The sequence below is a fragment of the Doryrhamphus excisus genome, unplaced genomic scaffold (genome assembly GCF_037039965.1).
Source record: "Doryrhamphus excisus strain RoL-2023G ecotype Guam unplaced genomic scaffold, RoL_Dexc_Guam_v1.1 HiC_scaffold_24, whole genome shotgun sequence".
Taxonomy (NCBI): domain Eukaryota; kingdom Metazoa; phylum Chordata; class Actinopteri; order Syngnathiformes; family Syngnathidae; genus Doryrhamphus; species Doryrhamphus excisus.
The window spans coordinates 5,457,343-5,469,500 of NW_027621862.1; the positions used below are offsets into that span (position 1 = coordinate 5,457,343).

The 12,158-nt window shown below is 44.0% G+C and overlaps 1 protein-coding gene across 1 annotated transcript; it reads right to left on the reverse strand.

Annotated features, from left to right (window-relative positions):
- Positions 1-7,711: 7,711 nt before the first annotated feature.
- ccdc78 (coiled-coil domain containing 78) lies at positions 7,712-12,124 on the reverse strand. Its single transcript, XM_078788855.1, has 12 exons — positions 11,816-12,124; positions 11,654-11,740; positions 11,252-11,596; positions 11,137-11,187; positions 10,969-11,057; positions 10,749-10,812; positions 10,494-10,619; positions 10,234-10,430; positions 8,967-9,141; positions 8,829-8,872; positions 8,602-8,683; positions 7,712-8,462 (listed from the first exon to the last, which is right to left on the reverse strand). The coding sequence occupies exons 1-12, from the start codon at positions 12,065-12,067 to the stop codon at positions 8,346-8,348; spliced, it is 1,629 nt and encodes a 542-aa protein (XP_078644981.1). The 5' UTR covers positions 12,068-12,124; the 3' UTR covers positions 7,712-8,345.
- Positions 12,125-12,158: the final 34 nt, after the last annotated feature.

Genomic DNA, 12,158 nt, shown 5'->3' on the forward strand with positions numbered 1-12,158 from the left:
TTTAAGAAAACTATCTTTTTGCATGTGCGGTTTTTGAATATAAACCTTTATCAGTAGCACTCGTCAAAAGTGTTCTTTTCTCACACATAAGTCACTTCAAGTAGCCATGAAAGTGACCCTGAACGGCCAAGAACAAGCGACAAGGAGGCCTAAACAAGATTTAGCGAGTGCAAGTCGAAAACAGAGCATTGGAATTCTGTTGTCCTCACTTTCCCCATTTCCAGGAGCAGGAAGCTATAAATTGTCATTATGGGGGCATGTCTGAGCGGAGGTGCCACACGGTCGCTGGGTCTATCCAGACTACGTGTGTTATCAAAGCAAAACTCTTTTCAGCCTGTAAAATGTACCTTGTCTGTGCAATAGCACACACGGTACATGTTCAAGTGACCACCTGTTTCTCCTCGGTAAAACATCACATTTACTGCAAGCAGCTGAGGAATTAAGTTTAGGTTGCCTGACTTGTGTTGGAAATGAACTTTTTCAACCAAATTTATCACTTCACTGATTCTGCACTCAGACACCCCCCCCCTCCCCCCCCCCACCCCCCCCCCCCCCCCACATAAGGTTATTGTTGCAAGGCGCGCAAACCAAAACAAAGAGTAATCCAACTCCCTCAACACATGCATGACGTGAAGCTGTGTTTGTGGCACCGTAAATATGTTAGCCTCAATGCCAAGGACAATCTCAACTGATTCAACATGAATGCATGCGAGTATCTTCAGAAGTACAATAAAGTACTCGTCCCCCTTTTGTTGTTGTGCAGCTGAGGTGAGGTATCGACACAGCGAATCATGAAGACCACAGGACAAGGGATGGGAAGATTTAAATGGGTGTTGACTTCTGAGAACATGCAAACTCCACACAGAGATGGCCGAGGGTGGAATTGAACTCGAGTCTTCTAGCTGTGAGACCTGTGCACTAACCACTAGGTCGGCGTGCAGCCAAAACTATATATTCATTCATTGATTTTCTACAGCTTTTCCTCACGAGGGTTGCAGGGATGCTGGAGCCTATTCCAGCTGTCTTCGGGCGAGAGGCGGGGTTCCTAGTACAAAACGCTACCCTCTCTACATGACAGGGGTGTTCTGCTGTTTTTATACTCAACGATCTTCAATATGACGTACGGCAAAAGCGCGACTGAAAGATCCTTTATTGGAGAGGAGTTTTGCTGTTTTTAAGGACCAACTGCAAAAATTCTACTCAAAGATCCTCTATGACAAAAGCACTCTGCTGTTTTTACCTAGTGCAAAAATGCCAGTCAAAGATCCGCTGTATGACAGGAGCATGCTGAGGTTGTTAAGGACCATCTGCAAAAAGGCTAGTCAAAGATCCTCGATGTGACAACAACCTTAAATCAACAGCCTGCTTCCTCGCCATGATACAAACAATAAGGACATCGCTGACTCATCTTTTCAGTGTGAAGTGGAACATCCTCCAAATGTGCTAAAATATGTTCCAACGTCCAGCTGGGAATAAATTCTTTCCCATAACGCTGTCTCCACGCAGCTGTTGGGTGTGTTGGTTGGGTGCTGATTTGGAAAGTGTGCTTGACACATCCTCATGCAGCAATCTTATTGGCTGACACTTTTTGGGGTTGCCAAAAAAGACTTTGGAATAATGAATCACCCAAAACAATGATTCTTCTTTTCTTACTTATTGCATTGTACTGTGGTTAGCACACAGGCCTCACAGCTAGGAGACCCAAGTTCAATTCCAACCTCGGCCATCTCTGTGTGGAGTTTGCATGTTCTCCCCGTGCATGCGTGGGTTTTCTCCGGGTACTCCGGTTTCCTCCCACATTCCAAAAACATGCTAGGTTAATTGGCACTCCAAATTGTCCATAGGTATGAATGTGAGTGTGAATGGTTGTTTGTCTATATGTGCCCTGTGATTGGCTGCCGACCCGGGCCCGAAGACAGCTGGGGTAGGCTCCAGCCCACCCCCCCACGACCCTCGTCAGGATAAGGGGTAGAAAATGAATGAATGAATGAATGGCTTTACATGCAAACCAATGTTCTCTCTGTGCTTTTAAAACAGAGAATGCTACAGCATATAAAAATGCCCAAAATATATCACAATCAATTGTAAAATATCATGTGACAAGATCCTTGTTGGACTGTTATAAAACAGCAGGAAGACATTTCATGGCTTGGGTCCAGTTTCAGCATATGGTGGATTAATCGTGATTAAAACCAGCTGTAACCATGGCAACCAAACACCATAAGTCTAGTCTGCCCACCTCACCCAGTCACCATGTCCATGACCACACTGGCATCCCAGATTCCCATTACAGTCTCTGACAGCTGGGATTGCAGAGTGGGAATTATGTGAAGCAGCCGCATCATCGTTCCCATCCTTCAAGCTAGGAAAAGTGACGATGATGGATGTTCTCTTTCAAGGCAGATTGTACCGAATGCAGTGAGGATGGGTGGGCCTTAAATGCATCACAGATTAACACAGATTAGCACATAAGCCAGAAAATGTGCAGTGAAGGCACTGCATGTGTAAAACATTCATTCATTCATTTATTTTCTACCGCTTATCCTCACGAGGGTCGCGGGGGTGCTGGAGCCTATTCTAGCTGTCTTCGGGCGAGAGGCGGGGTACACCCTTAGAGTTGTTGATGTTATTTATTGTATTTTATTATGTTTTGGGTGAAGTTTATAATGTTATTCATTTCTGTTTTTAGTGTCGTTTATCAATATTCTATGCCGCTTATTGTCACTATGGTCAACAAGGGGTATGCTGGAGCCTATCCCAGCAAACTACTGCCAAGTGCCTAGAAGGAATAAAGTCAAATCCTTTTTGTAGGACCATACTGAATTACATTTTTCCCTTTGCATCATTTGCATCATGTTGAATTGCATCATTCATTGATTCAGTTTTCTACCGTTTATCCTCACGAGGGATACGGGGGGTGCTGGAGCCTATCCCAGCTGTCTTTCGGCGAGAGGCGGGGTACACCCTGGACTGGTGGCCAGCCAATCACAGGGCACATATAGACAAACAACCATTCACACTCACATTCATACCTATGGACAATTTGGAGTGGCCAATTAACCTAGCATGTTTTTGGAATGTGGGAGGAAACCGGAGTACCCGGAGAAAACCCACGCATGCACGGGGAGAAGCTCCACAGAGATGGCAGAGGGTGGGATTGAACTCGGGTCTCTAGTTGTGAGGTCTGCGCTCTAACCACTTGGCCGCCGTGCAGCCCTGTGTACAACATCACATGCAAGAATTCACCCTGACTGCATCACCTGAATAGCAAAGAAAGGTGAGATTCATAGAAAATCCCTTTTTTTTGTCGGTGGCCTGTCATGAAAGAGTGACAAGTGGTCATCTTAGGACCAAAGTGGTCATTTTGGGCGGGTTGAGAGGTGAGGTCAGAATAGGAAACAAGTGAGAGCATGTTTATGCGGCTATGTTATGCTTGTCAAGTAGCCAAGGGTGAAGAACGAGAAGCCCCTATTGTTCCTCAAGAGCCTGCAGATGGCTATAATCCCTTGCACTGAAAATCAATCAAGACAGAGTGGACATGGTGCGTAAGATGTGGAGGTGGGCCACACCAGTATCCTTGGTGCTTTCCCGCCAAATTAGTCGGTGAAAGGAAAGACTAAATGATGAAGGGCCGCCGCCCCTCTGTTTGAACTCCGCAGAGCTGCCACCGCCTTTGCCATTCCTGGGGCTGACATCCGCTCACAGGGGGCACGAGCACAAAAACTTCCAAACAATAACACTAGGCATTAATAACGCCACTTAGGTGTTGGAACTTATAAAACCTACCGAACTTACCAACCTTTTTCAGTCACAACAAATGTAGATACATGACGATAGCAAGAGCCAGATGCTGTTATCACTGCTGGCCGTGGAGAACGCAGTAGTTCTGGAGATGAAGCTGAGAATGACACAAAGATGTGAGTATTAAAGCAGTAAGCTATGTTAAATTCTGATTAATGTCCTTATCAATTACAGTAAAAACATTGAGATGAGTCACTTTTTTGGTAATAATAACCCTTCACCCTAATTCTGTGGCTGATGAGTACATGTACTAGTAAATTGAATGCTTCCCTAGTCTGCAACACCATTAAACCCAGCATCCTGTTTCCAAACACCTGCTTCTAATTAGCCTAAACATGACAAATTAACCACGAGGATTTGGATTAAAAATGGAGAAACATCCTTCTTTCCCCCTTGTCACCCATCTGATCCTGCCATGCCTCCTGTCTGCTTCTCCTCGGACTTGGGTTACCGCCTCAGGAACAACACTGCACCACTTCTTTTGTGTTGAGCCAAGAGGTAGGCAGGAACGAAACTGCCACTCACTCAGTTGTTTTGTTGTGTTACTAGTATCTCCTTGCAAGGTTTTTTTTTTTTTACTCAATGTTTTGCAGCCTCAGTGCATGATGTGTCAACTGATACCGGCTGGCACAGTGCCGTCTAGTATGTGAGAACATGATATTTTATTTGTGTTATGAAATCTGTGCGGATGCTTATGTTTTAGTATTGAAGCACAGTTACATCACTGGTAATGATGGTGCTGGAAAAATCAAATCAAGTGATCAGATAATGTTTATTGTGCAGAGTAGTTAGCATTTAGGAATCACATTTATTTGTTTTTTTTGGCAAAATGTGCATTTAGCTTATGTGAAACGCATTTGTGGATGAGACTTACCTTTGCATTTGCTTCTGTCATTTCTTCAATAAAGTTAACAAATATGACAAATAAGGACATTAAAAAGGAAAATGTGAGTCTTAAGTGCTTTACATTACAATTTCTCTTATTTCCCATTGGAAAACTATTTTGCCAGTCAGGCAAATTGGAGGTCGGCCAGAATTTTTTTTTTTAAAACATGGGCATTAGGCCTGGGAAGATAATTAATCAATCCCACAACAAATGAAAATTAAGTTGACGATTTTTCTGGCCTCAATATATTGCCAGGTATCTGTTTTCCTCATCTCCCACCTTCAAACAGGCAGGAATCATTGGTTTCATAGAACAACAGCATGAAGGGAGTGAGCCCTTATTTCAGTGGGTGGAGGTGGGGCCGGTTGCATACACACAGAGTACAGCAGAAGAAAGTAATTTAGTAGAAATTAAATGAGTAGATTACAATATATTGTCATTTATTCATTATACATTCCTTAAAAGTAATTTTAAAATGCTATCCCTAGTCAATATAATTCTTTTAAAATTGAACTAAGCTGTAAACAGTGTGTAGAATGAGCATGGTCCTTTAAAGACTCTTGTTAGGAGTACACTAACACGATACACTGTACATGCACTGTATGTATGAGGCGTGCGGGCAGTCACACGGCATGTTTACACTGCAGCAATGTGCAGGCTCACTTTGGCTATGTCACAAGCCACCCAGCTATCCAACCAGTCAGCCAGCCTTTGCTCAGCCGAGGCGAACATGTGCGCTGGAATTCTCCCCCAATTAAGACAGGGATTAGGCAGGTCCGGTGTGGGAACGGCCCGAGTGTGGGAAAGCAGAGGGGTCTCTCTCCTCCATCCCTCAGCCTCATTCTCACTCGCTCTGGTCTGTCCCTCCCCTGTCTTTCTCACCCTTTACTGTACCTCTGCTTTTCTTTTCTCACCCTAAATTCTCCCTCTCCTCTTCACTTTTCATCTCAGTCAAGCTTCACTTCCAAATACTCTAATTTGTTTTACTTCCAAACCTTCTCTTCACTTAATATGCGCACCGGCTTCTGTGTGTTTTTTTTTTCTCACTTGTCATTATTTCTTTTTTTCTCCCCTCTTGATGCAGCCACCCAGAATGTCTATAGCTTTCGGTCCCAATTCTTCAAGGTCTGCTGAAGTGCATGCAACCCCCCCATCGGCCTCTGTCTTCCCCCCTCCCTCTTAATGCCTCTCCAGTCTTGGTGCTGAAAGCTTGTCTGGAGAGGAGCTGGGTTGGAGCTGGGCTGACTCTTGCATGAATAGTCTGATGCAAAAAGGGGGGGGGGGGGGGGTTGAAGGGGGGGTAAAAGACAACTTGTCAGAAAAAACAAGACAGGTGTCTCACAAAATGACGATAACAGTCTTCATTTTAATTTCCATGAACATGCATTTGCAGTAAACTAGTACATGTGGTGCTTTCATGACACTTCCTGTTCACTTTGCATTGTTACCGACTCCATTCTCATGATATACCAACACAAACCTCGCCAAATTCCCACTGCCTGCACATTCTTCGTCCTCATTGTCACCTTTTCTTCCTCATTCCCACTCCTGTTCCTTGCATTCCCATAAATCTCTTCCTAGTGCACTCCGGCACACAAGGCTTGTCCGTTTCAATTATGGCCAGCCCGTCCAGCCACTGGCTCACACACACTCTTCACCCACAAGCTCGTTCTCATTAAGCCTTTATCAATTAGGCATTAACCCCCTAAAACAAAGGGCCTCTTGACAAGCGGCCCATCGCAGGACATGTGAGGTACTTCCTCTCCAGCGCTTCCCTCTGCTTCCCATCCTCGGGATGACACATTCATCCAACCCCCCCCCCCCACTGTGCTGGTCACAAAATAAATCTGTGCACAAAGTGTCAACAACTACATAAATCAAAAGAGAATAAAGGGTTAGCATGGAAAGCTAACTGGCTCTGTGTTGTTGATTTATGGATTTAATCCGCTGACAAATGCTTAGGTACATTTTATTATTTCTTTACACAGATTCCCCCAAATAAATGAATTTAGGACATATGCTGTACCTAGTAGAATCAACCCATTAATGCAATACTGAGTCACAGTGGTAGTGTATGGGAGCAAGCAAGATATCCATCCATTCATTTTCTATGGGTCGTAGGTATGCTGGAGCCTATCCCAGCTGTTTTTGGCCGAGAGATGGTGTACACCCTGTTCTGGTCGCCAGCCAACTACAGGGAACATACAGTATAGACCAGGGATGGGCAAACTTTTTGACTCGCAGGCCGCATTGATTGAACAAAATTGACGGGGGCGCCATACTATATATTTTACACGTAACAGTCCAACTGGAATTATTGTACCCTATATTTGCTTGTATCGCTTTTTTCAAAGCACTTTGTAAACAACAGACCATATCAAATAACGAAATTGATAAAACAGCTACTTAAACCATCAAAAGGTTGGCTCAAGCCATGGTTGCCAGGTTGTATGTTAAGTTTAAATGAAATACTTTAGAAAGAACGGGCGGGCTGTATTCAAACACTTGGCGGGCCAGATGTGGTAGTTTGGTCACCCCTGGTATAGACAAACACCCCTTCACACTCACACCTACAGACAATTTAGAGTCGCCAATTAACGGCAAATGCCTGCATACTACCATGCTTTCATGAGCAAAACTATTTATCTAAGTTTCTACTTCTGCAAAACTTTTCGTCAGATGTTTGTGAGGATGATTCTTCTTCTCACATTGCAACACCCTGTCTTTGTTGGTATGCCAGCGAAGAACCAGCCTGATTTTGATTTTTCCCACATGAGCCGTCGGTGTAAGGAGTGCTCCCCAGCGTTTTGGCACAGTGACTATGTTGGCAGAGGCCCAAGCTGCACCCCCACCACTGTACCACCACACACCCCCCCTTTCCCAGGGCCCTGGGAGTGTAATACATTACAAACAAAATCCCACTTCCCATTCCTCTCAATATTTTCACCCCCCCCCCCTTATGTGGCAGCCATGCCCCCTCAAAAGGGTATTGGGGTGACATGTCTGCATGACAGTTTTCCCATGATTCCCCTGACTACATCCACTTAGATGACACCAAGTTTACCTTTAGATTTGATGTCACTTATAATTTGTGGCATTGAAGTCAGTTGGGGACAGTTGTCGCTACATAATGGATGTAAAAGGGGAGGTCATAAATATGGGCTGATTCTGGGAAAGAGCCTTGGAGCAGCCCGAAGCATTGAAGGGAAAGCATTCAGGGACGGTTGTGTACGCGTCTGGGTAACATGTAATGACATTATTCTCACCAGGGTGACCCCTCATTGTCGCTGCGCTTTCTTCTACCCAGCTCGTGAAATTGACATAAGCTTTACAAACATTCCAGGCATTTTTTTCTCAAGGCCGGATTTCTTTGGGAATGTCATTATAGAGAGAGTGGGGGTGAGAAAACACCACCTAGTGATCAAATGAAAGAAGTGTGGAAAGGGTATTTTTTAATTGTATAATATACCAAATAGAATAATGAGCTTTATGTTGTAAAATTTGAATGTGTTTTAGTGATTAAATAAAAGTAAAGTATATAAAAGTAAATCAATGAGCGCTCTGCGTGGGTGATGCCTCCTCTTTCCCATGAAGAAGACTGAGATGTGCAAGATGTGCAGGTAAAAGGTCAATATCACTCTGTATCCTTCCTAAATGATCATTCGGCCTTGTGACCTGTCAAGATGATGTCAATATAGTCCTGCAGCTGTGAAACCTGCGCTTCTGCAACTGTCGCTCTGGTGATGAGGAGCTTGTGCTCCCTCTCATAGCTCCCCTGCATGGAACAAAGGAGAGGATTTCATATTTCACATATGTGATTATGTGTCCTATAAGATGAGTATTGAGGATACTACTATTGAGGATAGTAGTATTGAGGTATTGAGGATTTGCGGTGGTGATATAGTTTCATGTACCAGCGTGGAGTCTGTTATTTCCTTCAGCTGTTCCCGGATGACCAACCAGGATTCTTCAAATATCTGTTCCAGTTTTGGCATCCTGAAGAGGGAAGGTATGTTTTCATGAACAGTTGATGACTTTTGTCACTTATTGAAATACTCACGAAGGTCGCGGGGGTGCTGGAGCCTATCCCAGGAAAAAGCGGTAGAAAATGAATGAATGAATGAATGAATGAAATACTCACTCCAGGCAACTGGGAGTCGCCACAGGAGTTTTAAGGACGGTCACCTGCAAGAGAAATTGCACCTCTGATGTAATGAAAGCTTCCGGAAGCAAACAGATAAAAAAAACTAAATCACACAATGTAATCCGTTTCTGCTACCTGGTTTCGAGTCATCTGGAACCGATCCTCCATTTTGGATTTGTCCAGCTCAAGCTGATGGAGAATCTTCTCTGAGTCCTCTCCCAGCTCAGTGAGTTCCACGTTGAAATGGGCTTCTGGGGGTCCAGGCTCCAGACCTTTGTCTGATTTGGACAAAATCTGCTCCCTCTGAGCTCTATGAACATGATGAGGAAAAATTCACAAACATGTGACTGACTTGTAAGAACTTAAAGACTTATTTGACCCGACCTGTCCTGTCCTGTCTTGACTTGACCTTGCTTGAGAGTTGACAGTAAAGGCTGAAGACTTACTAGAGACTTGGAAAACACTGACTCGCTCCCAACTGTGCATTATACTAATGACCTATCATGTCATGTATGCAATAGCAAGTGTGTAAAAGGAAGAGCTCCAGCACTGTTGATTTCTCATAAAAAACAATAACAATTTAAAAGCCATAGAGCAATCCTACTTTTTAGAAATCATGTTGCATTGCGTTTCCAAAATTTGTATTCATTGTTGAAAAACAAGCATGAAAAATAAACCTTTATTATCAAGTCAATTGAATGTATTTGAATCAATGTAATTCATATTTAATAGTGAATGAATATTAGTGGGATTAGTAGTAGGACAAGTGAGCACCAAGATAATAGTGTCTTGCCTATAATATAGTATGTATGGTGGTAGCATAATGGTATTAGGCTGCATGAGTGCCACCGGTAGTGTGACACTGTGATGCAGTGCATCATCCTCTCCTTTGAAAAACGGCACTGTAGTTTTTCAACAAACACACCTAAGTGGCAACAGCCTATACAAACTCTACTATATTTCTATAGTATTCATTCATTCATTTTCTACCGCTTATTCTCACAAGGGTCACAAGGGGGGTGCTGGAGCCTAACCCAGCTGTCTTCGGACAAGAGGCGGGGCACACCCTGGACTGGTCACCAGCCAATCACAGGGCACATATAGACAAACAACCATTCACACTCACATTCATACCTATGGACAATTTGGAGTCGCCAATTAACCTAGCATGTTTTTGGAATGTGGGAGGAAACCGGAGTACCCGGAGAAAACCCACGCATGCACGGAGAGAACATGCAAACTCCACACAGAGATGGCCGAGGGTGGGATTGAACTCGGGTCTCCTAGCTGTGAGGTCTGCGCACTAACCACTCGACCGCCATGCAGCCCCCATTTCTATAGTATTGTATGTATAATTTATAATAAAACAGTTTACAGTACACAGAGCAAGCTGAAAGGTCACCTGTATGCATTCATCAGGGCGTGATGGGACTTGGTTATCCGCTGCAGATTCTTTTTATAAGCTCGAGCGGCGGTAGCGAGCTGTTCCTCACGAGATCTGTATGATGAGCGGACGTCCCTCAGCATGTTGTCCACAAATGCCTTCAACTTGTTGCCCTCTGATGGCATTTTATTTCCTCCAAGGCCATCGATGTACTCCTATAGCATGGATTTATCACTGTAACTTATTTTAGATCCGTATGTGTTTATGCAGCTACTCACAGTTATGTCCCTTAAATAGCACACCAGCCTTGCACGATATTGCTCATTGAGCTCTTTGACTTGCAGCTGCAGCCTTGAGTTGTCCTCTTGGATCTGCTTCAATTGGCTCAGACAGCACAAACACATCTTGGAAGGAAGTGGCACAAACAAACCACAAACTGATCAGAACCATTCAGCATACTCATGATTTATTTGAGTGGAGGGGTGCACTTTGGACACTAGTGCTTTAGTGTGACTTTGAGAGAATACGCTCACCAAACCCTGCTCAGATGGTTTCTGCTGGCTGTTTTGAATCTGCTGCTCTTTTCCCATCGACTCACTGATGAGTTGGGTTTACACCACAGAGAAGTGACCAAAAACCACATGACAAGAGGAAGTCAAATGACCACAACAGCAATCACAGAGCAGATGAAAACCATCCCCATCTTCAAAGGACTGATCCGTTTTTAGAAAGATAATCCAAAGCATGCCTCACATCTTCTCTTGGAGTTTCCGCTGCTCCTCCTGATAGCTGCGCTTCATATCCTCAATCATGTCTTTCATTTCATCCTGATTTTCGAGAAGCTGAGCAGAAGAAACATGAACAACAATGGGAGCAAGACAGCCGCAATTATTATAAGAAATGTTTTGTTGAGTTTCTTACAGTTTTTTCCATGTTTTTCTGCTGCTTGTTCAAAGCAGCAACATCTTCTGGCTGTTAGAATGAGCGTGGTTATGTCATTCATGATTTTACTGACAGTATCACTTGAAAGTCTCACCTGGACTCTGCTATGCAACATGCGGCTGATGAGGGCCCTGACTCGGTCCAGCTCCCCATGAAGGCCTTGCGTGGTGTCCTCAGCCCTCTGGTGGTGCTCGGCCAGCTGGCTGCGCAGGGCATCCTGGGCTTGGGCTAAGGCCAGCAGCTCTGTACTCAGCTCCTTGGTCTGGGCCAGTTCTTTGTGGTGGGCCTGAGCTAGAGCCAGGTAGTTTTTCTTGAGTGAGGTGAACTCTACGCTGCTCTTTTCGATTACTTTTGGATGACCCTCTGTTGACTGGAACTCCACAAGCAATTTGTCTCGCTCTGTTTCCAGTTCTGTTATCTCACTTTTTTGGTTCAATATCTAGAAAAGAAGAGACGATGGAGAGAAGATACAGGAAAATTCTCAACAACCACTCACCTTGTTTTTCAACTGAAATGTCTCTTCCTCAAACTGAGCTCTCATCTTGTTTATTCGAAGCTTCTCCTCCACAAGCTCCTTTGATATCTAAACATATATAAGATGAGATATTTCTGGCTATTTGGGTGAATTGAAGCAACTTCTGGGATATTTCATAAATACCTTCAGCTTCTCCTCTTCACTTTGGACCAACCTGGTGGACAGGTCTGTGTTGGAGATGGACAGATGAGCCACTCTGCTCTCCAAGTAATCCACTTTAACACAAAGGCGCTCATTTGTGTCTTGTGGCTGTAAGGTAAAAGGTACAATAATATACAGTATAAAACAAATTGATACTGCAAAATTGGATACCCAACTGACGTTTTCCACTTGAATTTTGTCCTGAGCTTCACTTGAAGACTTCTCTGTAGCCATCTTTACAATTTACTCAATAGAGTGTTTGATACTCACCTTGTATCCACCAACAGAATGTTGCCATGGTTCATTCAAACAACATTTCACAACA